The sequence below is a fragment of the Dipodomys spectabilis genome, unplaced genomic scaffold (genome assembly GCF_019054845.1).
Source record: "Dipodomys spectabilis isolate Male_0828 unplaced genomic scaffold, ASM1905484v1 ptg000098l, whole genome shotgun sequence".
Taxonomy (NCBI): Eukaryota; Metazoa; Chordata; class Mammalia; order Rodentia; family Heteromyidae; genus Dipodomys; species Dipodomys spectabilis.
Genome location: NW_024870775.1, coordinates 17,468,188 through 17,494,167, shown reverse-complemented (window position 1 = coordinate 17,494,167; position 25,980 = coordinate 17,468,188). Strand labels below are relative to the sequence as shown.

The window sequence follows — 25,980 nt, the reverse complement described above, 5'->3', positions numbered from 1 at the left end:
CTGCTCCACAAAGCCATCTCCCCTCTCAGAGCAGAGGTGGACTTCCCAGCTGGATAGCCAGAAAGCTGGAGGTGCCTCGGCAGCCTTTCCTCTCTCAAAATAAACTGTGGTAAGCCCACCATCCCCACGACACTCTTAGCAGCAAATAGAGATAAGCTGCTGATACAGCCGTGTAGAAACTCTTCAGATACTATACCCAGATGAAGCTAGACCTGTAGCAGTCTGGGCTGCATGATTCTGTCAGTACTGGAGAAGGAAGTAGACTTTCCACCTGCCTCCTCCTCCTACAGGTCCTCCCCCGCTTACAAACCTCACTGTTCTGGGGCCCTTGTCATGGCATTGTTGGGGAGGTGGAGTAGTCTGCCTCTTCTGGTTCCACCCAAAGCCAGGGTAAGGATTGAGAGCTCACCAGCACATGGGCAGGAGCTCTAATTGCATAGTGAGCAGCCTGACGCAATGAACCATGTTTTCTTTTTTATAATGAGAGAGGAAAAAATGATGGAAGAAGATAATATTGAGATGATTTTTATTGATCTCCTGGGAATTAAGCAATGTCACTGCTGGTGTTGCTCTTGGAGCAGAGCCTGCCAACCAAGTAGTGAAGTCAGAGACTTTCTTAAACAGCTTGCCCAGCTGTCCTGGGCATTGACCTAATGCTCAGATGCAATGCTATATGCATGTTCTGGGCCATCATGGCACCTTAGGGATGCACATACTTTTCAAGGAGCCTAGGCACGAAGGTTCCTTATCTAAGAGCATCTGCCTGTGAGCCACTCTCCCCCCAGGTATGAGATCAAGGACCTGCTGAGCCATGCCTTCTTTGCTGAGGACACAGGCGTCAGGGTGGAACTCGCAGAGGAGGACCATGGCCGGAAGTCTACCATTGCCCTGCGGCTATGGGTAGAAGACCCCAAGAAGCTGAAGGGAAAGCCCAAGGATAATGGAGCCATAGAGTTCACCTTTGACCTGGAGAAGGAGACGCCTGATGATGTAGCCCAGGAAATGGTAATTTATACATACCCCACACAGCCCTATGTGCCTAGTAAGGGGCTCACATGGGCTGCTGGGAGGTCTGAGATACAGGTTGCAGGGATCACAGTTCCTGAAGATTGGAAAAAGCAGTCCCAAGGTTGTTACTCTAGCAGGGTGGGTGTTGCCCAGGGGAAGCAGTCAGCAGGGATGCTCCACGTTGCAGGTAAGATGATGAGCTAGACATAGAAGTAAGTGAGCCACTGATATCTGGAAGGGAGCCTGAGCAGAAATGGACTATCAGCTCAGTGCAAGAAAGCCAGTGGCTTTACATGTCTTTGCCATGTCATTGCCGTAAAGACGTTTGTCCTTTTAAATTTGTCTTAAGATGAGCTTTTTACTATTGGAACTGCATCTTAAAATAAGCTTCTTACTGTTGGAACTGCATGAGCTCCATGCCCAGGTGCACAGGCTAGTTGGGTTCTTCAATCCTCTAGTTGGGAGAAGTGGACATGTTTCTGGATGGGGTTACAGAAGATGGGAGGAGAGACCACTCTATAGGCCAGATGTTATGCCTACCATGACTTTGTGAGACCCTGCTCAGGCTCTCTGATGCCACAGAAGGGATGTGAGCCATTAGGGCTGGGACTGTGGGACGCTGAACTTTGCATTGGCCCACACTCTGGAGATTCCTCCTCCTCTACGTCTGTGAGCCAGGACATGTGGTATGTGAGGGGTGCATGGGGCAGTGGGTTTAGATTATACATGGAAGTGAGTCAGGAAAGAAGAAGTAGCCTTTCAGCTAGGCTTCCTGCAGCCACCAACCCCAGGGATCTGGAGTGGCATGGTACTGCTCTTGCCATACCATGTGACTGAGGGGTCAGGTGAGTTCAGGTCTTACCTCTCCACAGCTACAGGATAAAGGTGCTCTTGATGCCTCCCTCTACCCAGACTTCTAAAGGATAGAGACATGACACAAAGCCTCAACACCCAGGGTCTCCAAGGGTGCTCATGCCACAACCAGAACTCTGGCATTAGCACTTGTGTTGGTTGTGATTGCACAAAGAGGGTAAGGGCGGGCATATACCAACATTGGTTGAGAACCCAGACTGAACCCCAGAGGTGTGAAGTGGCCGCCTGTATCCCCAGACTGGCCCACTACAGCATGGCTGCCCTCTAGTCACATTTCTGGTTTGACACAGACTCTTCTCCTGTGAGTAGATTTTATGGGATCCTTAAGCTTTTTGCTTCCTGGAGGACCTTCTGTGGCTGCCATGGTGACCGGGTGATGTGCTCAGAGATGTTTACAAAGAGGTACTGTGCTACAAAAGCCAAGAGGTACTGTGCTACATTCAGATAGTCATCGACACAAATCACTTGTGCCTTCAATAGTACCATATATACACTATGAGAGCTGAGGCTTGGTACTAACCAAAGAGTAGGGTCTGTGATAGAAAGTCCTGGTTTGAATGTAGCAGAATCACCTCAGGAAGAACAGCTGAAATGTAGCTCTCACATTCTTTCTATAAATGTAGTCATGTCTGCTCTGTACTGGGCAGGGCAGGGTGTGAGGGATTTGGGAACTAAGCCCCAAGGTCAGGAGGCCACAGGGTGGCTGAGTCATAACAACAGCATGTCAAGGTTCATCTTGAGTGATTCCATTGTAGGCTATGCATCCAGAAAGGTGCCTAGGATCCCAAATAAGCAGATTCTGAATGCCTGGACTTTGGTCTCTCAGATGTGCTCTGGGTCTTCTTTCTGGGCTTAGCTCCATCCACAGTGGATGCCTCCCGCCTCCCAAGACTTCACCTCATTCTTGCTTCTCACCAAGGTAGAGAGTGGCATGGCCATCCACAAGGCCTATGACATGCCCATCACCTCAGCTGGTCCCTGACACTTGGCTGAACTCACCAGCTTTGTCCCTGGGTCAGTTCCTTCTCCTTCCATTCTCCCCTCCCTTTACCCTCCCCTCCATTATTTCTTACTACATTCTTGCCATCATAAGACATGTCATCCATGAAATAGAGCATCCATGCAGAAGGGACATGACTTGTGTCCGGTTATAAAATAATAATAAAACAATGTGTGTCCCCTACTCTGCTAAAGAAATAGAACAGGCCCAGCTGTCTGTGACTGGCTGAAAGCCAGGGAGGCTCCATTTGTTAATAGCTTCACATGGGCCTGCCTCTGCCCTTCCTGAACCTCAGGCTGAGTCCTGGGCCCTGGGCCCCAGGAAACCTATCTAGGTTCCAGCCATGCGTGCTTTTATCCTTCGTGCCCATGAGAGACTCCAGGCTGTCACTCTTTGAAATGCTGTCTCCAGTCCTTCCGTGAGCCTAAGTTGCAAGGGCCCTAGCTGTTGAGTATCACATTTTGAGTCTTGGAAGATCCTGGAGACTGAGGCGTCTCTTACAACAGAGATGTCCAAGTATGAGGTCTGTTGGAGATGCCTCCTGGAAACACCTAGAGGGATATAAGGAAGATCAGGATAAGGGTTGTATATAATGAGTCAACTTGGCCAGAGCAGGGCTGAGGGAAGGGAAGGTTCTTTGGTGTCCTAGGCTGCTCTTGATCTGAAGTGACCTCTAGGCCAGTCAGATCTTGAGTCCAGGGCAGTGAGGGGCAGGAAAGGCTTTCTCTGGCCTGTCCTTCCGTCAGCTTTCAGGGCTCCACATAAAGGAATTAGGGCACAGATTATGGCTACATTCTACCCTATTTGGAAAAAATAAGAGGTCTTAGTGAGGAAGATGGCAGAGATTATGAAGACAGATAGGAAGAGATGGTGGTATAAAAAAGAAAAACTGCTTTCTCTGACAACTTCTAGTCAGACAACCTATGCGTGGGCAGAGGCCTGAGGATGCCAGTCTTGCTGTGACCAGAGGTTACCTGGGGCTTTACAGCCTTATGATCTGGGGTTTTAGAGCCTTGGCTACATGCTCTTGCTGCGTTTGCATGTCTGCCCACAGGTAGCAGGGAATGGGTGAAACCTGGCTAGGGGGTTGCCCTTGCCAGCCCACAACTGGTATCAGTCAGACCTGTCCTGCCTCAGCCTTTGCACAAAGGCCCCTGTGGTTGGAGTCTGGCGTCCCTGGAACAAGTCTACCTCCAACTCTAAGGAAACATCCAGAAGAGAACATTAGGCCTGATTCTCTTCTCTGGGAGAACGGATCATCCAGTTCCTGAGGTTCTTCCTAGCCAGGATGAAGGCTGGGCTTTGAGGGTGGGTGGATCTCACCAAGGATGTTGTGTCCACCTCTGGATCCTCATTTCTTACCCACATGCCTGCCCTGCTCCTTTGTCTGCCTGAGTCAGCAATTCTTTGACCTGGACATTTCCATGTGGAGTTTTATCCCAACAAGTAGAAGTATCTTTCCAAGTAAATGCCAGTGGCTCACACCTATAATTCTGGCTAGTCAGGAGGCTGAGATCTGAAGATCACAGTTTGAAGCTAGCTTAGGCAGAAAAGTCTGTGAAAGATTCCATCTCCCAAAACAAAAAAAAAAAAAAAAAAAACCAACAGTAACAAAAAATCTGGGCTAGAGGCATAGTAGAACACCAGCCAAACAAGAAAGCTGAGCAAGAGTAAAGCCGTGGTTCAAACCCCCATACTAGAGGGGAAAAAGAGACATTTTTTCTGCACAATCACACACAATGGTCAACATCAAAAATATAACCATGCCAAGCGCCAGTGGTTCATGCCTGTAATCCTAATTACTTAGGAGGTTGAGATCTGAGGTTCTTGGTTTGAAACCAGCCTTGGCAGGAAAGTCCATGAAACTCTTATCTGCAATTAGACACCAAAAGCCAGAATTGGAGATGTGGCTTAAGTGGTAGAGTACTAGCCTTGAGGGAAAAAGCAAATAGATAGTGCCCAAATTCTAAATTCAAGCTCTAGGACCAGCACACACACAAAGAAAGTGTTACACATGGCCACCACCCCATCTTGAAGCTGTTTACGTCCCCAGTGTCCCTGCAACACCTCCATGGCAAGAACATCAGGCCAGGGTCACACGGCCCCTTGACCCTTCAGTCCTTGACCCCTGTAGTCTGGCCCTGGGGAAGTACTCAGGCTTTTCTCTGAAGTAGATCATAATGAATCAGGCGATGCATCTGTGGGAATCTCACAGCAGGGCTATGTTCTGCCTAGGGGCACATGGTATTGTCTGTCCCATTTTGCAAGATGTTTGTTCTGAGAGACATCTCCATGTGGGTCACTCTCACCTTTGTACCTGATGGATGTATCTGGGAAGGTGCTTTGAAACTGTAATTATCCATTGTTTACCAAACTTCCTATTCATTTATTTCTCTTATCTCTCTATGCATAGTGTAGTATTTCTGCTTTAGTCAGTAGTTGCCCTCTATGCATGAACTGTCTATTGCTTTGTAACCCATCACCTCTACCTGTATGTTTGGAATGCTCTGGCCAGTATAGTCCCCAGGTCAGGGATCAGGGATGGCTTAAGGTTCCTCATGAGGTAAAGTGAAGTGTGGGCCAGGGCTTTGGGCTCAGACCTGACTGACACAAGGCCCCAGTTTCCTGATGAGTAATCTACAGAGAGAAGCTCATAATGTGGATTCTCCTGGAGCAATAATGCCTGAGAGAAAAGAAAGGAGGGAAAGAGAGAGAGAAAGAAGAACAGAGCAGGGAGGAGACCATACCTAATGTTGACAGGGACATCCTTCTGCTTCCACAGATAATTTGCACCCTGATACGCAAAATGCATGTTAGAGATTTAGGAAATGTCCTTCCAAACCATCATCATATTGCTGCTTATTTTGATGCCAGATGTCCTAGATTTGCCAGCTGATGGCCCTAGCACTGGCTCCATGTCACTTAGCACGTCCTACTCATTCCCTGAGCATATCAGTTCCTGAGTTTGGCTTATCCTCCTTCTTTTCTTTCCTGGCCTGGAGTCACTGATCTTTGCAATGGCTATGGTTTCCTATTATAGCACATGGGCTGTGAATTCTTGTCGCTCCTGGGCCCTCAGGGTAAAGTTCACAAGGACTCACCTATCTGTGTACGTGTGCACATACATACACACTCACACACACACACACACACACACACACAAATAAATGCTATCTGTAAGCATGTGACTTTATGTCATGAAGTTCCCACCATCACCACAGGTCTCTGATCTAGACTCTTCCCTTCCCTGTGAGTGAAGCTTGGCTACTCCATTCCATTCCTCATGTATGTTATTGTCTGATCAGTCCTGATGGGCACTGCTATTTAGCTGTTCTGGGTGCATCTCCTGACTCCTGTAACAGGAGGCTCCCTGAATGGTGCTGCCCCACTCTCTCAGAAAGCCCATACAACATCTTCAGGACTGAGGTCCTCAGGAAGGGAAGGGAAAACCAGGTAGATTTGACATCTTAGTTCTGATGAGTTTTCATGTGTTGTGGTCATCAGTTGTGGTCCAGACAGAGCAGCTTCTTCCACAGGCCTCTTTGTTTTTAAAAAGTGGGGTTCAGCCATAAATATTTAGCAAGCTCACAGGGCTTCCCAGAGGTCTTTGACAGTGTTCGTTGACAATGTTCCCTGTGGTGATTGGAGCTTCAGAGGGACTGGAAGTGTGGTTCAGTGTTAGACTGCATGCCTAGAAATTATGAGGCCCTGAGATCAAACCTTAATTCCACACATGTACACACACACACACACACACACACACACACACACACACACACACACACACAAAACACAAATGAGGTTTAGGGTTTTGCTGGGCACCAGTGTGTACCGCACTGCTCTCTTGACAGAGTTTAGACCTTTCTCCCTTTAGAATGAGCATCAGGGCCTGTAGGGACAGCAGCTGATATTCTAGAAGGCCGACCTGAGGATTTCAATAGAAGCTAGGGGGTAAAAGGTAGGAGGAAAGTGGTTGATTACTCCTTGGTAACAAGGGCAACACTTTAGGGGCACTGAATGGACTCTCAAGGAAAGGGCCCCATAAGCAGGAACTCACAGGCAGGCACCCATGGTATGGATAGCACAGTTAATCCCAGGCAATGTGGTATATAGGCAGGCCCCTCAGACCCTGAGACACTGATAAGACCATCTTTGCAGATCGAGTCTGGATTCTTCCATGAGAGTGATGTGAAGATCGTGGCCAAGTCCATCCGTGACCGAGTAGCATTGATACAGTGGCGGCGTGAGAGGATTTGGCCTGCACTGCAATCCCAGGAGCCAAAGGACTCTGGCAGCCCCGACAAGGCCAGGGGCCCACCAGCACCCCTGCAGGTCCAGGTGACATACCATTCACAGACCGGACAGCCTGGGCAGCCGGAGCCTGAGGAGCCTGAAGCTGACCAGCACCTCCTCCCCCCGACGCTACCAGCCAGCGCCACTTCCCTGGCTTGTGAGTACATAGAATGTAGCACTAGGACTAGTTGGGTCCCCTCTCTGCCACCCAATGCAATCAGCTATGGGGCAAAGAAAAATGTCCTCACCCTTCTTTAGAATGCTTTGCGGGGGAAGCAGGTCAGCTCAGTGAAGCCTGTGTGAGCTTTTAGCGGTCCTCCTGTAGCTGGATTATGGCTTTCAGCTGTAAGTGGTCCCCAGGAACTCTGTCTGGGTTCCCATTCCCTGTGCCTGGCTTTCTTCCTGTAGCACCGTTGGTGCCAGGGCACATCATGATCGTTGGAAGAGATCATGTCCTGGGGTGTTTGGACCAGTAGATGGTCCTAAGTACTAGGACACATAGATCCTGATTCCTTGGCTGGTTGGAGCCTGTTCCCACAGCCTATCTTTCATAGTGTGCATGGTAGGCTGAGTGTTGTTCCAGAGAAGGGATTATAACTTTTTTGTGTCTCCCACAACAACCTGTGACCAGAAAGGATTTAAGGCTCTTGGTATCTGGCTTCTCAGATCGGATGTGATTAAGTATGCTCTGAGCTTGTGAGGTTGACTCAGCCAGGTCCATTCTGGCTCCCCATTGTGAAGGCAGGTTCTTTTTCCTATCTCAGGGGAAGAATCCTGGGTCTGATGGAGGGAGTGGGGAATTTGAGGCCCACTCCTTGGAGGAGACATCTGTGCCATGGACAAAGAATGCTGAGGACTTGGCTTGGAGTATTTGCCACAGGATTTTCCATCCCTGATAGCTTCCTTCTAGTGGAAAGCCTGGAAGACCTACTGTACATTTTCAAGGGCATGTAACCAATGCACTGGGAGTTGTTTTGAAGCAGGCTTTATCTAAGACCTAAGAGGATTTGGTGTCTTCCACCTGGTAGGCAGAAAAGTGCCCTGCATCTGGTCTCAATGTCTAACACTTCAGCAATGAGCAGAGGATGGGGGATGTCACATGGGTCTTATCCATTCCTATTGGAGTAGACTTTAGAGTCCAGTGACCTGGGCAGGTCACTATTTCAGGTTCTTCATGTGGAAAGATTCAAACTGTTAATTCTATATGAATGACTTTCATTTACATTAAAATAACTTAAGCTAGGTAAATTGGCAAGCAACCCTCAGCTAAGAGTGTTGATGCACTGCCCGCTTCACTCCAGGCAGCTTGGGCTTGCTTTGGAGAATGTTGCTATATCATTGCTCTGTTTTCTGACATCTGAAAAATTAATAATAGCACAATTTTTTTGGTAAGACAACATTTTCCATAACAGACAGACAACTACACACTTTAGAATAACAATAGTTTAAGCAATTTCAATGATGGGAGTTTGGCACCATGAAATATGTTCTGTTGGTGCTCAGATGTAGGTCAGGTATGATTCACTATGAGAAAAATCCCATGAAGTTCAATCAGTTCAAACAAACACACTTCCCGTCTGACACAATACCCGTGCGTCATGTATAGAGGCTGGGGTCAGCCTTCTCCAAGTGCTTTTACTCAATTATTGTAATTTCTTTAAAATAGATAATATAGTCATTCAGTACAGAAATCTAAGTCTAGCCAGCCATACCTGTAATCCTATCTACTCAGGAGGCTGAGATCTGAGGATTGTAATTCAAAGCCAGCCTGGGCCGGAAAGTCCATGAGACTCTTAATCTCCAATTAACCAGCAGAAACCCAGAAATGGAGCTGCTGGAACACTAGCCTTGGACAAAAAAATCTCAGGGACAGGGCCCAGACTGAGTTCAAGTCCTACCACCAGGAAAAAAAAATCAAAAAGTACAAGCGTGCATAGCGTGTCACTTAACTGTTCTTTCAGAGGCCAATTAAGGCAATTGTTGAGATCCTTTAACTGTCCTTTCGGAGATAATAGACATGTAATCTTTCACATGTGGACATACATACATGCATGTAAGATAAACATATACATAGCTATATACATGCAAACCATATGCATGTACACGGACATATGTGCCCTACACACACACACACACACACACACACACACACACACACACACACACACACCAATATGTGCATACACACATGGACAAAACCACTCCCTGCACATCTATGTGGCCATGGATGTGCCTCCAATGTGCATGCATGGGAACACACACATGTTTGTGCATTTATCAGCACACTCTTGCATGCATGTCTGGGTAGACACATATACACATATATTCTTTCATATTCTCTATTCTGCAGTGGATAGCACCCCTCACATGGCCTTCTACACTTGGTGCTGGCTTCTACTGCCTATGTTCTCCCATCCTGGGTATTTTGCAATGACTGGCTATGCTGTGCCTGCTGGTGAGCTGTGGAGGCTGCCAGATACTCACATTATCTGAGTAGAACCTGCTCATACTCTTTTTTTGTCATTTATTTTTTGGTACTGGGGATCAAACTCAGGACATTGCACTTGCTAGGCAAGTGTTTTGCCAGTAAACTACATCCCAGCCCCAGACAGACATTCTTATATTGAAAGATGCAACACTGGCTCACTTTTCATGCTTCTCCTGTGTGTCTTTCTGTTAGCAGTCCTGACCAAACTCAGTGAATGTCTTTCACTGGCACAGTACCTGAGCAACTGAGGACTACAACAACACAGCTTGCCAATGGGTCCTAAAATGACTTCTAAAATCAATTTTAATTGTACAAGTAATAAGCACAATTACTTCCAACCTATAAAATCTGCACCCAATGTCTAAGAGTTGTTCCACTTGAAGCTTGTCAGACTGTATGCATTCTTCCCCCTGCTCCTCCTCCCTTCCTATTTGTCTAGGTAGAAATGACCACGTTAATGACTAGTTGGCGCATTAAAAATCACAGCCGCTTGTCTAATCAGTTTTGCTCAATTAAACCTCAGCATTCCTTATGCCTTCCTAGGTTCAAATAAGTTCTGATTAATCAGTCCCTGGGAAAATTGTTTTAATGCAAAGCCAACAAGATTTCCCTTTTACTTTGTTTAAATTATCAATGGACATAATACAATACTTTGAAATGTAGCCCCTTATAAAAATAACTTGGTTTTCATAGGTGGCAAATCCCAATGCCCGTGGCTTTTGGAATCTGGAGGCAGTAAACCAAAAAGTACCATTTCTGACAGGTGTCCAAGTTTTACTCCTTACTGACGAGATCACACAGGCAGGCTGACTTCACAGGCATTCTTGGTGAGACAAGCCTGTGGGTGGTAGGAAGCAGTTCCTGCCTGCAAATGTACAGACAGGTCTGTACTGAGTTCTAGGTTGCTGAGGCTATGCTACCCTCATCTGTGCGAGGCTAGCCTCTGGGAAGCCTGTCTGGGGTAGGGACTAGATGCACAGGGGAAACAGCCTCTCTCTTAAGGAGGCCAGGGGGTGGTGATTCTGTCCTCCCAGTACAGGCCTTTGCCACATGTGTGAAGGTGCTCTGAGTCCAGAGACTCACCCCTTTATCAAACAGGGTGATAATTGTTTCTTCCACAGGTGAAACATTAGCTTTATTTCCCTTTTTTTTCCTTTTGTATATGAGCCAGGACTGGGGCTGTAACCCAGTGCCTCAAGCTCTCACTTGGCTTTTTTGCTCAAGGCTGCTTTCTACCACTTGAACCACAGCTCCACTTCTGGCTTTTTGCTGGTAATTGGAGAATGGCTTCTAATTGAGAACTTCAGATTTCACTTTCTCGAGTAGCTAGGATTACAGATGTGAGCCATTAGCTCTGACTGCCTTAAAAAAAAAAAGCCAACCAAAAAACTACTATAATATTTCCACAGCCTCCTAAGCTCTCTTGCACCTTTAAGAACTAGAATGCCTGCTTAGTGTCAGCATTACAGGTTCTGCCCCTGAGCACCGGGGTGGGCAGGGAAGGGTGGTGTCTACTTCATGGGAGGGTTGGTGAGACATGCCCACTCTGGCATCTGTACAGCTCTGACATCAGTCTGTGACAGAGTAGGGGCAAAGATGTGGTTCTTTCATACTGCTCTGTAGCAGGTAGTAGTTTAAACAACATGCAGGTATTATTCATGTAACCTGGAGAAACAACCTCATTCTTGTTCTGCAGAAGAGAATATAGGAACAAGCCATTTACCTATGTGCAATGCTGTGTGTAGGGGTGGCATTAGATGTCCACACTCACTAAGTCATGACTTTGTCCTTCCCAGCTGACAGTACCTTTGACAGCGGCCAGGGCTCCACGGTGTACTCAGACTCGCAGAGCAGCCAGCAGAGCATGGTCCTGGGCTCCCTCGTGGATACTGCTCCAGGCCCAGCCCCTTGCGTGTGTAGCCCCCCTGTGAGTGAGGGACCTGGCCTGACACACAGCCTACCCTCACTGGGGGCCTTCCAGCAACCCGCCGCCACGGTGAGTTTGAGAGCTACCCCTGGCCCTGTCCTCTCAGCTTCCTTGTCTGAGGGCCCTGGGGGACTCAGTCTATGAGGGCCATCCAGCCTGTGGAGTGTAATCAGGTTTAAAATAGACCTGTAGTCAGTTCTCCATCATACTTCCCCGTGGAGATCCACAGAACCAGGACTTTGCTGGAAGCTAAGTGCTACACTTCTCATCTACCAGACAAGAAGTACAAGTGGGTCAGGTTACTACAGTGGCTCATACCTGGAATCCTAACTACTCAGGAGGCTGAGATCTGAGGATCATGCAGACAGGAAAGTCCTTGAGGCTCTTATCTCCAATTAATCACAGAAAGCTAGAGGTGGAGCTGTGGCTCAAGTGGTAGAGTGCTAGCCTTGAGCAAAAGATGCTCAGGGACGTGCCTAGACCCAGAGTTCAAGCACCAGGATTGGGGGAGGGGGGTACCCATCAAGAGATGGACCTCAGGAGCACCCAGGGTTTGGGGAGCTGTGATAGAACCAACCCAGCCTCATCTCAGGACAGGAGATGGTGATGACTGTCCAAGTACACATGTGCATAGAGCCTGCCCAACCAGGCCTGGGCTTGAGGTATAGTTTCATACCATCTAAGAGATAATAGAAATGCATTTTTGTAATAATGAAGCACTAGACTCAACCTCACCATTCAGCCTCAAGAGGGGATGTAGAAGAATGCCTAGCTCTTCTTCCCAACATAGCGATAGCCATTGAAAGACTGTGCTGAAAAACTAGGTCAAAGCATGGGGCGGGGGGGGGGGGGGGGGGGGGGGAGGGAGGGGAGTAGGGCATCTCCAATGAGGGTTTTGCAGAAGGTAGAAGTGAACCCCACACTGTGAGGATGCTTGTGAAGTGATGTGTAGGATCCAAGAAGGTAGAAGAGGGGTCACTCTGGGTACCTGGTGTTTGATTTTTGCTCTATTGTTGATTTTTTTCCCTTAAAAAATATTGAAGAAGTGAAGCAATTGCTCACTTTACAGTCCCACGTTCCTAGCTGCAGAGAATTTGCCTGTGACCTGGGTGGTGGAGCTGAGTCCTCAGAGACTGATTTAGACCCCCTGTCTCAGCTCTGTCTTCAAAAAATTCCTCCCCTGGGAGCTGTTGTGTTGGTTGTCACTTATACTTTCTGAGGTAGCATCTTCTTGATACTGGGTGAGTTTTATGCTGTAGTCTCTGTGCCCTCACATGGCCTCTTTCTTCCACCTTGGTCTACATAGGGCTGGGTATTTGAAAGGACCTGAAGAAGTCTCTGGAAAAGCAATTAAAGCTATTGGATGTATCTACCTTTGCTGTCCAGAGCCCCAGGACATTTACAATTTTGTTTCTTTTACTTAGTAAAGTGAAATATAATTTTAAATGTCTGAAAGAGCTCATTTAGGAAAGGCAACATGCTGGTACAGAGGGTCGTTATTGTAAGGATTATCCAAGCAAGGGCTAAGCTGGAATATTTTGCCAGATCTTTTACCTTCCAATCCCGATTAGAGCTCCTCATGGCACTAGCTTCCTGGGTCTTCCCTGGTCTGGATTTGGCTTATAAACCTTTGTTAATACACCTGATTTATCACCTATCTATAACTCAAGGTAAGAAGGTCAGAGGTGAGAAGGGCTAGAGCTCTTTCTCCTTTCTCCCTGCATATTAATATAAAGATTTTGGATACCTTGTGGGGGTCTAGAAGGACCTCCAGGTGTGTTGAGGGCTTTCTCTGCCCTCCTGGCCTTTGCTGGGGGAGAAGGAGGAAGAAAAGGAGAACCACCAGAAGTGAAAGGCCATTCATTTATCTAAGGCCACCTGAACTCATAGTGGCCAGCAGACAAATACTCTGGCCGGGTTGGGGGCAGCTCATCTGCTTTGTGGCTTCAAGTACAACCAGGCTTTAGATTTGATCCCAACTCATGCCTGATCTTTCTACCTCACTGCCTCTGTCTCAAAAAAGGATTGGCTGTGAAAGGTGAAAGGAGGGAGAGTGGTTTTGTTCTTGTGCCATCCAGACGACCTGAGAGAACCTTCCCTGTGAATTGTGCGCCCTGGTCCAAAGCCGCGGACTTGTCTTCAGTTGTGTTTCCTGTTAGCCCCACTCCCTTCTCACATTCCAGAGAAGTATTTCCTCCAGAAATAATTGCAGTCTGTGTCACTGCGCAGTAAGGGGACCCTTACAAAACAAAAAATCATGGACATAATTGCACCCCAGAATTAACAGACTTTGAGCTAAGTGTGGGTGGCTCACACCTGTAATTTTAGCTCCTCAGGAAGCTGAGATTCAAGGAGTGGGGTTTGAAGGCAACTGGGGCAGTTTTCCAAGTAGCACCAAAAAGCCAGAAGTGGAGCTGTGGCTCAAGTAGTAGAATGCCAATCTTTTTTTTTTTTTTTTTCCAGTTGTGGGGCTTGAACTCAGGGCATGGTGCTGTCCCTGAGCCCTTCTGCTGAAAGCTAGCACTCTACCACTTTGAGCCACAGCATCACTTCCAGTTTTTGAATGGTTAACTAGAGATAAGAGTCTCACAGGAACGTTTCTGCCTGGGCTGTCTTCGAACCATGATGCTCAGATCTCAGCCTCCTGAGTAGCTAGAATTACAGGCATGAGCCTGTAATTCACCCTGCTTAGAATGCAAGTCTTGAGCAAGAAAATTAAGGGACAGTACTTAAGCCTAAGGTCAAGACCCAGTACTGACATAAAAATAAAATCAACAAAATAGCTACAGTTCCTTTAGCATCTAGGCACTCAAACTCCCTTTTTTGCTGCCCCATTTAGGCAGCCTCTGGTGATGCAGGCAAATGTCCTATCTGTGGCCCCATTTTTCTTTCCCAGTGGTGGAGTCTCAGAGGACATGACTTGCTGAAGGCTTCCCTGTGCCAATTTTGCTCCCCACTCCTGTGTGTCCTGCTGCTTCTCCAGAGCACCGTTTCCATTTTTCCATATTCTGTGAAGTACCCATATGAATTCATCTACATTAGTCATTAGTATGAGTCATATCGTCGATAGCCCAGGCTGTGTCCTAAGGAGCTCTTCTCCATGGTTCTGTAGAAACTTTGTGGTGATGGTTTCTCACCGTTGTGTAATAACTCCATGGGTTTTATGTTCTAGAACATTCTTTGGCTAGCTCTGACTGTCCTTGGCTTTTGAGCATTGTTAATGACACAACAGGACCACCACACTTGGCTTCTGCTGAGTCACCTTCCTGGAAACAGGGCTCCTAATGGGGAGTGGGTATAGGGATGACAGGAGCTGAGGACAGCTGCTGAACGCGGTCCTGCCGTATCCACAGCCTGGCCTGTCTGTGGGCTCCGTCCCACCCCCTGTCCGCCCTCCACTTCTCCAGCAGCATTTCCCAGAGCCTACGTTGAGCTTTGCCCCCGTGCTGCCACCACCCGGCGCCTCTGTGCCCACAGGGCCATGCCAGACAGCACCTCCTGCCCAGCAGGTAAGTGTGACAGCTCCTTAAGGCCCTTTACATTGTCTCTCACTTCAGTTCAGCCATCCCTGTGGCCAAGGTCTGTGAGCACCTCTGCAGGCTTAGCTTGTGCTCCCTGGAGTTCCTGGGGTCTCTGGGTGAGGGGTAGGGGTAGTCCACAGCTGTAACCAGGAGCTTATGTGTAGAAAGCTCTGCTTACCTGGGATATGTATGCGAGCTCTGCCATATCCCTGGCTTCAGACTGCCAGGAGCCTGGTGATCTGTGTGAGTTTGTGTGAATGAGGTAGTGTCAGTCTGTGTTTCTGTGTGCAGATGTGAGTGCTGTGTCTATAAGTGTACAGTTGTGCAGATGTGCATGTGTAGACATGAAAGTATGTGTGTGAGCCTGGGAGCATGCACGTGTGAGGGTGAATGTAGGTTCTGTCATGTCTGAGCGCAACACCCTGCCTCGGCAGAGATCTAAGGCCCACTTCTCTTTCCAGCTGCCTCCCATGGCCCAGCCTCCAACCTTGCCACAGGTTCTGGCTCCACAGCCCATGGGCACCATCCAGCCGGTACCCCCCCATCTGCCTCCGTACCTGGCTTCAACCTCCCAGGTGGTGGCCCCTGCTCAGCTGAAGCCCCTCCAGATGCCACAGCCACCACTGCAACCACTGGCTCAAGTCCCTCCTCAGGTATCTCTGGCCTATAGCCTGTCTAACCTGGAGGAGGTACCAGGGCATAGGCAGGTCTGCCTGTGACCTGGAAGTACTGGACTGGGGAGATAGGCCTAGCAGCATGGTACAAACCCAGGTGTTGCCTGGTGACAACCATGGCAGCTCAAAGAATGTGGAGGCCAAGGATAGCCTCCCTCATCTGGATTGCCCTCCAGCCTCACCTTCTCACCCTGACAGGCCTTTCTCCCAGGCTGCAAGGCCTCTAGGCATGAATGGCAGATATGAGAAATTCCTTAGAAAAGGAGGGAGGGAGGGAGCAGCTCTCAACTCTAATGTCCAGAATGGGGCCAGACACAAGAATGGGGCAAGTCACCATGTGGCAACTGAGTGGGGCACAGAGAACGGGTGGGCTTGTTTCAGATGACTGTTCATCCTATGAAGCTATGTCAGACCAGGCCACGGTGGCTCCATGGAGTTCTAGTAGTCAGCTGAGTATCAGTGTTTATTATAGGAAAGGCTCGCTTGAGTGTCTTCTGATATCTTTATGTGGGGATGTGGTCTATAAGTTGGGCATCATTGCTCAGCCCATGGTACCCATGATAGACTTTGGTTGATGAGGATGGATTGTGATAGAAACAGGTCTCATTCTACAGGAGTTTCCTGTGGGATAAGAGGGTGTTCCTGTATTAAAGTCCACCTGGAAGATTCTTTCATGTCATCAGTTGCTTGCTGAGCATGCCATGTCTTTGTGACGCCACTTTGGGTCAGCTCAGTAATCTCATTAAGTCATCATCTGGTTTGCTGGTTGTGATGTTTAGCTGCTTTTCAAGTGGATGGCAGCAGGTTTGTGCTTTTATTTTGCTGCCTTTTAATTGCACGAAGGTTTACATGATGTGCTATTCATGAGCATGCATGGGAAAGCAGTAGTTTAGAGATATCCCTAAATGTGAGTGATAAATGCATAGGTCAGAGACAGCTATTTTCCAGGCCTTGCTCTCTGGAAAGCTGCAGATGAAAGGTACTCCTGCTGTTGAGGCTGCATGCCATGGGAGTGTCAGCTCAGCCAGCAAAGGGTCTCCACTGAGACCCCTCCAAGGACTTAGGTTTCAGGTAGAATTTATACACGTTTTAAGCTTCAGGCTGGTCAGATTTCAGTGCTTGAGTTTCATAGTTTTGACATGCCTACTCTGAAGATGCCAGACTATCTATAGAGCCCAATGGTTGTTCTGACTTCTGTCTGAGCAACGCCTGACTTCCACAGGGTCACCCATGCAGTCTGTTAGGCTGTGAACACAGGGAGTCCACTCTGTGTTACTGTCAGTGGGGCTGTCCAGCAGTTCATATCCAGACTGTCAGATTGCTTTTTTGTATCAGGGTCTGGAAGGCAGAGCCATGGTCACCTCATCTCACTGTTCTCCCTGACTGTTCAGGTACCCTGAGCTCTATGAGGGTTACAACTAACGTGCTGCTGTGTCTATTTCAGATGCCTCCAATGCCTGTGGTTCCCCCCATTACCCCTCTGGCGGGAATTGATGGCCTCCCTCAGGCCCTCACTGACCTGCCGCCTGCAAATGTGGCTCCTGTGCCACCACCTCAGTATTTCTCTCCCGCTGTGATCTTGCCAAGCCTCGCCACTTCCCTGCCCGCATCCCCGGCCTTGCCTCTACAGGCAGTCAAACTGCCCCATCCCCCTGGAGCGCCCCTGGCCGTGCCCTGCCAGACCATCGTGCCAAATGCACCAGCCACCATCCCTCTACTGGCTGTGGCCCCACAGGGTGTGGCTGCCCTGTCCATCCACCCTGCAGTGGCCCAGCTCCCAGCCCAGCTCCCGGCCCAGCTCCCGGCCCAGCTCCCGACCCAGCTTCCGACCCAGTTGCCAGCCCAGCCAGTGTATCCAGCAGCCTTCCCACAGATGGCACCTGGAGACATCCCACCTTCCCCCCACCACACGGTGCAGAGCTTACGGGCCACCCCTCCACAGACGGTGCCGCCTGTGCCTCCTCAGCCCCTCCAGCCTGGTGTCGCCCATCTGCCTGAGCAGGCTGCTCCGGCTGTCACCTCAGGGAGCCAGGTAATCCACCTGCAGGGCCTGGGTCTGCCTCCTGGCACCTAAAAACCCTCTGGACCAGGTTCAAAGGACATTTAGGCTGCTTCCTTCCTTCATTGGGCCTTGGCTCCTACTAACCACATGGACAGAGGGGCAGTTTGGAGCTGGTAAGTAGATAGCTCTTCCCTCTGGTTGTCCTCTCTTTGAAGAGATTGGTCAGGAGCAAGGCTAAAACCAGGATGGGACAGTTCTGCTGTGTGAACATCAAAATGACTAATGAGTTCTGTTATCTTACTATGCCTGGAGGCCAGCAGCTGCCCTTTGTATGGCTAGGGGTTCCCTTGCCCTAGCCCATGCTGGTCCTGGCAAGTGACCCATCACCTGTGTAGGCCCCTTTATGGGTGCTGAGCTTCCGTGTGTCTTAGGTCAGCCTCTCCCAGAGCACCTTGTGAGAGTGAGGCAGGGTGGACATCCCCATCATAACAGAGAGGAAGTAAGCCAGAAAGAGCTGAGGGGTCTGGGCACTGAGGGACTTCCAACTGGAAGGTGATTATGGTGTGACCAGGGCATTGTCCTGAGAGCAGGTAGGGACCCTATACATTGTTCCACATTGGTATGAAGGAATGCTGTGGCCCATAATGACACATGCTACAGGTGGGATCCCTGTTGTGTGGCTTTCTGCATTAACTCAGCTTCCAGGCTGTTCTGTTCAAACTCAAGTGGACAAAAGGAAGACTGACTTGGGTTCCTTCCAGATAGACACTCCCTACTTGGGAACCCCCCCTCACCTAAATTTCCTCTCTGTCTGGCAGCATCATTTTCCTCACCTACTATGAGAGGTCCAACCTGGGCATCTTCCTTCCCATCTATCCTTCCCCTGGCCCAAGCCCTGACAGTTCTGTGGTTCAGGCACATCCCCTACCTTTTGAGCCTCAGGGTCCTCTAATTCAGGACCAACTTTGACTTTGTTGTGAAGATTTATCCCAGATAAAGGGGCTGAAGGTAGAGCCAGGTGCTGAGCAGGAATGCTGGATCCCCAGCACACATGCAAGGCCATCTTATTTCTGGAGAGATTGATGCTTGGAGAAAGAGGGCCAGTGTTTACAGGCTATCAGGAAAACATCATAAAGCTGTCTATAAAACAGCAGGGGAAAAACACATCAGAATTAGGAGAGAGTGAGAGAATGGGTGACATTGTCGTAAAAAAATGTACTCATTATATGACTTATGTGACTATAGCCTCTCTGTGCATCACCTTTATAATATTTTCTAAAAGCACATCAGTGCCATGCTCCTACTAGTGAGCTGCTGGGCTAAGCAGGTGTTAGTGGCCAGTTGGATGGATGATTCTTAGAGATGGTCTGTTTCTGGGGAAAGACAAGGGCAAGTGAGTAGGGGGTTGATGCTATCTGCATGTTTTGGGCCTTGCTGTATGGTACTAAATCCCAGGAGCCTCCTAAGTCACATTAGCTTTGTGTCCATCCTGCGGAGCTGAGCTGGTCATGCTTATTTTCAGCAACTGGAGCATCTAACCAGGACAGGTGTCTACCTGCCAACCATAGTGTGGTATCTCTGACCTGGCTTAGGTTGTTGACAGAGTGTCTTAAGACAGCAGGCTCCAATGAATGTACCTGTTCCTGTTCTTAAGAGTTAGACATCTTAGCCTTCTCAACTCCAAGCATGGCAGAAGATAGCTTGTCATCTTACCTTTTTCCTTCTGAAGAGTTTTTTTTTTTTTTGGGGGGGGGGGGGTCCAGTCGTGGGGCCTGAACTCTGGGCCTGGGCACTGTCCCTCAACTCTTCAGCTCAAGACTAGCGTTTTACCACTTGAGCCACAGCGCCTCTTCTGGCTTTTTTCTTTTTTGCTTATGTGGTGCTGAGGAATCGAACCTAGGCCCTCATGTACACAAGGCAAGTACTCTACCACTGAGCCACCTTCCCAGCCCCTGAAGTGCTTTTAGAGAGAGAAGAAGAATACAGTGGGGAAGCCAGCTTGAACTTGAAGTCATTCTACAGGAAGCTGAAGATTCTAGTGAGCACTCTTAGGATATACTTGTGACTAGGAAAGTCTACCCTGTGCTCTGCACTCAAGCAAAAGGTCACATGGGAACAGGATTGAAGGTCCCAAGAAGAGAGTAGGAGACCAGCTTGGACATTTCAGTATTTTGCTTTTCTGTTGCTTTTATATCATTGTAAATGTACTTGAGAGAAGCAGTTTGCAGGAGGAAAGATTTATTTTGGCTCATGGTTTCAGACCCTGGTCATATGACTCTAGTGTTTCTGAGCCCTTGATGAAGCAGACCTGGCGGAGAACATGTGGCAAAGAAAAGTTGGTGGCCAGGAAGCATAGAGAAAGGAAGGAGCCCATTACAAGGTCTATCTTTCCAGGGCATATCCCCAATGACCTACTTCTACGAGCTAGGCTTTACTTCCCAATAAGGCCATATTGTGAATATTAATCCATTTACTAGATCAGGACCCTGAGGATTCAATCACTGCTCAGTAGTACCACCAGCTATGGATCATGACTTCAGCACATGATACTTCATACCCGAATCGTAACATAAGTGACTGACTTTTTACCTGGACTTAGGTAGAAATTCCAACGTGAAGTACAGCCTAGGTGTTACATAGAAAGATTTTACATAGAAAGAAATGATGGTGTCTACCTGTGTGCTTCTGCTGAATTTGTGTGCCAAATGTGCCGGGAGACATGGACTTGCCACCTTTGGGGAGCATGTAGATCCGAGAGGGATGTTCGCAGGCCCTCCTCGTGACCCATGTATGTGCCTGGACATGACCTCCACAGCACCCAACCTTCATCCCTGTGCCCTAGGTCCTGCTGGCCCACCCGCCTGTGGCTGCTCCAGTCCCTGCCGTGTCCCTGCCATCTGCTGTCCTCTCCCCACCTCTACCAGACGTGCTGCCGCCTGCTGTCCCTGAGCTCCTGCCTAAGTTTCCTAGCTCCCTGGCCCCCACTGTCGTGGCAGCAGCTCAGAGTGTGCCTGCCATGACCACTACACTCCTGCCACCAGCAAACCCACCGCTGCCGGCTGGGCCTGTGATCTCCAGCCCCTGCCCAGCTGTCCAGTTGACAGTGGAACCGGCCCAAGAGGTGTGTGCCTGTGCCCCCCCCACACACATTTGAAGCTTCTTGAGACTCAGCCTTAGACTAAGTGGTACTCTAAGGTGAAATGTGCTCCAGAACAGCCATACAATCCTGTTCTTTCCCCTCGCACTTTTCCTAAATCCAAAAGAAGGTGAAGAGCATGAGTTGTATAAATGATCTCGGGGATGCTTTCCCTGGGAGAGACTGTAAACTTTGTGAAAGCTTTTTACAAAGCCTATGTGTCCTCTTTTTAGGGATGATCAAAGCAGGATGACAATTTTGGAAAGGAAGCAATCCTTAGCTTTTAGGAATCCACTTGGCTCCAGGCTTTTCAATAAGATGAAAAGCTCCCTGCTGGCCCCAGTGTGATAGCCCTCTAGCTGCAGGCTGAGGATGGGAAGGAGGGAGGGCCACACGCAGGAGGTAGGAACCTCGTGACCCATTCTCTTCACTCTGGTTTTATTTCAGGAACCAGCCTCCCGAGACAAGCCGCCTGGTCTCCCACAGAGCTGTGAGAGGTACCCATCCATCCTTGACCTGGGGACAGGAAGGGATACAGACCCACATTTCAGTACAACCCAACCACTGTCTCTGGGATTTTGCCCCCTTTGCTTAAATGCCATCAAGAAGTTTAATACAAGCCGGATACTGGTGGCTTACACCCATAATCCTAGCAACTCAGGATGCTGAGATCTGAGAATCCAGGTGCAAAGCCAGCCCAGGCAGGAAAGTCTGTGAGATATCTTATCTCCAATTAAGACCAAAAACTGGAAGTGGAACTGTGGCTCAAAGTGGTAGAGTGCTAGCCTTGAGCAAAAGAGCTCAGGGACAGCACCCAGGCACTGAGTTCAAGCCCTACAACCAACAAAAAAAAAAAAGAAGAATTTTAACACAAATCTATCCACTTTTTCGAATCTGACCTAGTAGAGCCTCGGGAACATTCTCTCAGGGTCTTTATCAGCCCAAATGAAACCTGGTGGTTGGGGTGGAAGAGGGGGAGGTTGTCTAGCTCCTATTACCTATTGCTGATCTCTGTGTTAAGAACATTCCAGAAGGAAGAGGCCATGGATATTGTTGGAAGTACCTAGAGACCAGGAGGGGCTGGGAACCAAGCAGGAACGCTGTGGACTGGGCAGAGTTCAGTACAGCTCTAGGGTCTCCCAGGCCCCTTTCTTCTTGTGTTCTTTGGGGAGGGGGTGAAGTAGTCACCTTACTTAGTTTTAGGAAGTGGTTGTGAGCTCCACTGTCCTAGAAATCTGGGTGCTGTTAGATTCCCCCATAGCCCTCACAACAGCCCTGAATAAGTGCTGTGTCATGGCTGCTCAAATGGAGAAAGCAAGGCACAGGGGTGGAATCACAACTAAGGAGGTTTAGAGAGCCATAGTCATGCAGCCAGTGACTGGGAATCTGTTTCTGCTTGGCCCTTGAGCCATCTAAGATAGGCATTACAGGGAAAAGAGGAGTCCCCATGTCCTCTTAAAAGTTCCCAGGCTGGACTATCCTGGCTATAGTAGACATGCTGGTCATCTGTGGATGCCATTAACATTCTTGGTTTTCACTCAGCTATGGTGGCTCTGATATCACTTCTGGACGAGAGCAAAGTGATAGCTGTGAAGGCGCCTTTGGAGGGGGCAGGCTGGAGGGCAGATCTGCCAGGAAACACCACCGCAGGTCCACACGTGCCCGCTCCCGCCAGGAGAGGGCCAGTCGCCCTCGTTTAACTATCCTGAATGTGAGTGTTAGGATATGGAACACACTGACATATGTGTTCTGTACCGTAGTCCCTGCGTTCTGACTGTCTGCTTCCTGCAGGTGTGCAATACAGGAGACAAGATGGTGGAGTGCCAGCTAGAAACTCATAACCACAAAATGGTCACCTTCAAGTTTGACTTGGATGGGGATGCCCCTGATGAGATTGCCACATACATGGTAAGGCTGGCCCTGGGTGACGTCATCTCCTTGTAGTCCTTGGGCACAGGTAGAAGCAAGTATATCAAGCTCAGCCCTGCATAGAAGTGTTAGGCTCCCTGTGCATCAATATCAGTGCCTGGGGGGCTGCCCCCAGAGCTGTTGGTCTGCAGCTGGAACAATGGCACTCTGTACCTGCATGTTCTTGAGTGTGAGAGAGCAGCTTGAAGAATGTATTCATAATGGCACACGAATGGTGTTTTTACCACACCTTAGCCTCTCCCTGAGATTAAGCAAAGGGAAACAACAAGCCCATGGTCTGTTATCCTATGTTCCTGTGTAGAACTATCCGTCAGCCTCCCCAGTGGAAGTGCAGATCCTAGCCCTGCACTCCACCCCTGTTTCCCCATTTCTGTCAACACTAACAGTCCCTGCTGTGAGCACCTTGTCACTCACAGGCTTCTCTCCACCCTATTTCCCCTGCTCCCAGAGCATCCTGCTGTGTCCCCAGCACCCAGCCCTGGCATGAGTTGAACCTTGGGCCTCAGAAACTATCATGCCGAGAACACTCAAAGACAAGGGCAAAAAGGATACACTTATGTTGAGCAGATTTCCTGGCCCATTGATGAATACATGACAGGATAATATCTTTTCTAGACTGTCATTCGCACAGGAGGGGAGTTTAGGAAGCATGTCTTAAAAAAACAGTTGACATTGGTGATAGGTGCTGTGGCCCTTCATTCCAGATGCCATCAAGTGCAGTGACCAGGCCTAGCATGATTAGTGAGCACATATGAAATTTAATTCAATGTTAATTGTCTTATGTGGCCACTGGCTACTGCCTTCAACAATTCAACTGTTAAGGTCACCAGAAAGTTGTACTTGCTAGGCAGGTACTCTACCCATCTTGAACTATCGCTCTAGTCCCTTTTGATCTTGGTTATTTTCAAAATAGAGTCTCATTTTATGCCCGAGCTAGCCTAGAATACAATCCTCCCACTTACATTCCTTCTTGTCACTGGGTATGATAGAAAGGGACCACTGAACCCAGCCATTGTGCTTCCCCAATAGCTGGATAACAGGCATGCACCACTGTGTCCAGCTATTGAGTAAATGGAATCTTGCAAACTTCCTTTGCATCAGAGTAGCTCAAATTGAGATCCTCCAATCTCCACCTCCTAAGTAGCTAGGATTGTAAGATTAAGCCATTGTGTCTGGCTTGCTCATATATCTTGAACCATAACAAACCGTCTGTGAAGCAGTCCTTTGATCTCTCACTGCTGCAGTATTCCATCAGTCCTATTTCTCGCTAACTGTTCTTCACTCAAACAACAATTGTAGGAACTGCATGTTAATGTCCTCTTGGTTTTGGCAGCTGTTTTATGTACGTGCCTATGTGCCCACACACACACACACACACACACACACACAAGTCCCTGCATAATGATGAGTTAGCCACTTCAAAGCTAAGTCATCTAAGACATCTCTATGAAGGAGACCCGATATGAATACACAATTTTTGCCCATCCCCCCAGCTGTGAAGCCTCTGTTGGGCTCCATCGACTCTCTTCCTCACAGTCCCTTCTTGCCCCAGGGACAGAGACTCCAATGGGAAGGAGAGCTATGGCTGGTGGAGCTGTGCACTATTCAGACAAGCTTCTCCCTGGGGAGTGCCAGATATCCCTAACTGCTCTGTCACTGGTAGATTTTGTTAGGTCTTGAGTTCATTATTCTGATGAAGATCTACTTCCAGCTCTGCAGTAAGTCGGGGAATGTGGATGTTTGGATTAAGTTGGCATTGATTGTGGGTTTTTTTTAGGTTTTTATTTACTATTTTGCTTTTAATTGTTTTGAGGTCTTTACATTTTTTTTTTACTAAGTGCATGTGTTGCAGGACACAATAACAGGCCCTAGTTCACAGAGTAGAACATCCTGTGTATACTTGCACTCAGTGTACTGTGTCACAACTGGAGGTCCAATAATGACCATGACATACTGCCTTCAAACAGTGTCACTTTCTCTCAGTTTCTGGTGGCTCACACCTGTAATCCTAGCTACTCAGGAAGCTGACATCTGGGGATCAAGGTTCAAAGTCAGCCTGGGCAGCAAAGTCTATGAGACTCTTAGCTCCCGTTAACCACCAGAAAACCGGAAATGGCACTGAGCCTTAAAGTGGTAGAATGCTAACCTTGAGCAGAAGAGCCCAGGCTCCATGACCAACAAACAATAACAACAAAAAATGTCATTTTCCCTGACTATACTCAGTTAAAAGGTACATCATGTAAGACAATGTTAGCTCTACATCTCAGGGATGTGGGCACTGTGCTGTTCCTGGGAAGGAATCTATGAGGGACAGGGTGTCAGGAGAGTTCTATTATGCAGGCAGCTTTTTTTGGAGAGGGGGCGCGGGGCTGGAATCCATCCATAAAGGGATCTAAAAGGATGGATATCTCAAGCAGGGACTAGGTATCAGGGAGTATATAAGTAGAAAATAGGTGCTGTGACTTGAAAAACGCAGAGATTGAACCTTGCTGTGCAGGGAACAGCTAACCTCTGTCCCTAGAGTCACCCTGGAGCTATCAGATGATTTTTCTGACATGCACTATATCCCATTTGCCTGAGCAGCCCAGGACTCAGTGGTGTACAATGAACCTATATGAGAGTTGAGGGCAGTGACTGTGTCCTGCTCAGCCCTAGCCCTACTCCAGGTGCTGGTGACTGATAGAAAATTCTTCCACGTGAGCAGTGTGGCCATTAGGACCTAGTGGGAAGCAAGGGGTACATGATCTCAGGCCCAGCCATCAGGAGGATATCCACCAGCATGGCTAGATGCACACTGTGGAGAGACAGCCTTCTTGCTTGGACATCCAGATCCAAGGTGCAGGTGGAAAGTCTATAACACTGCCAATGCTGTTTAGAGGCACGGGAGCAAGGCCAGAACCCACAGGTCTGTATGAACAGCCTTTCCATGTCGAATATCAGGGCAGCCTGGTTGATTTTAGAAACACGCTCTCTGGACTTAGCACTGAGAAAGGCCACTTGGCTATAGGGTGAGATTTTAATGAGGAAGCCAATCTCCACAGGTTGTGGAAAATACACACAAGCTCATGGACAGAGCCCTTAAGGGGGGACAGTGCTTACCTTAGGGCTCCAGGAAGGGTGTTGCCACAT

The 25,980-nt window shown here is 48.6% G+C and overlaps 1 protein-coding gene across 2 annotated transcripts in view; it reads left to right on the top strand.

The window, feature by feature from the left end:
- Wnk2 (WNK lysine deficient protein kinase 2) overlaps positions 1–25,980 on the top strand; it is a 116,079-nt gene that overhangs the window by 51,558 nt on the left and 38,541 nt on the right. For both annotated transcript variants that reach the window (XM_042686854.1, XM_042686853.1), the window contains exons 6-15: positions 786–1,005; positions 7,040–7,331; positions 11,459–11,658; positions 14,943–15,098; positions 15,572–15,763; positions 17,229–17,816; positions 20,629–20,907; positions 21,370–21,419; positions 22,465–22,633; positions 22,714–22,830. In XM_042686854.1, coding sequence (XP_042542788.1) covers positions 786–1,005; positions 7,040–7,331; positions 11,459–11,658; positions 14,943–15,098; positions 15,572–15,763; positions 17,229–17,816; positions 20,629–20,907; positions 21,370–21,419; positions 22,465–22,633; positions 22,714–22,830 — 2,263 coding nt within the window. The remainder of the gene's footprint in view (positions 1–785; positions 1,006–7,039; positions 7,332–11,458; positions 11,659–14,942; positions 15,099–15,571; positions 15,764–17,228; positions 17,817–20,628; positions 20,908–21,369; positions 21,420–22,464; positions 22,634–22,713; positions 22,831–25,980) is intronic.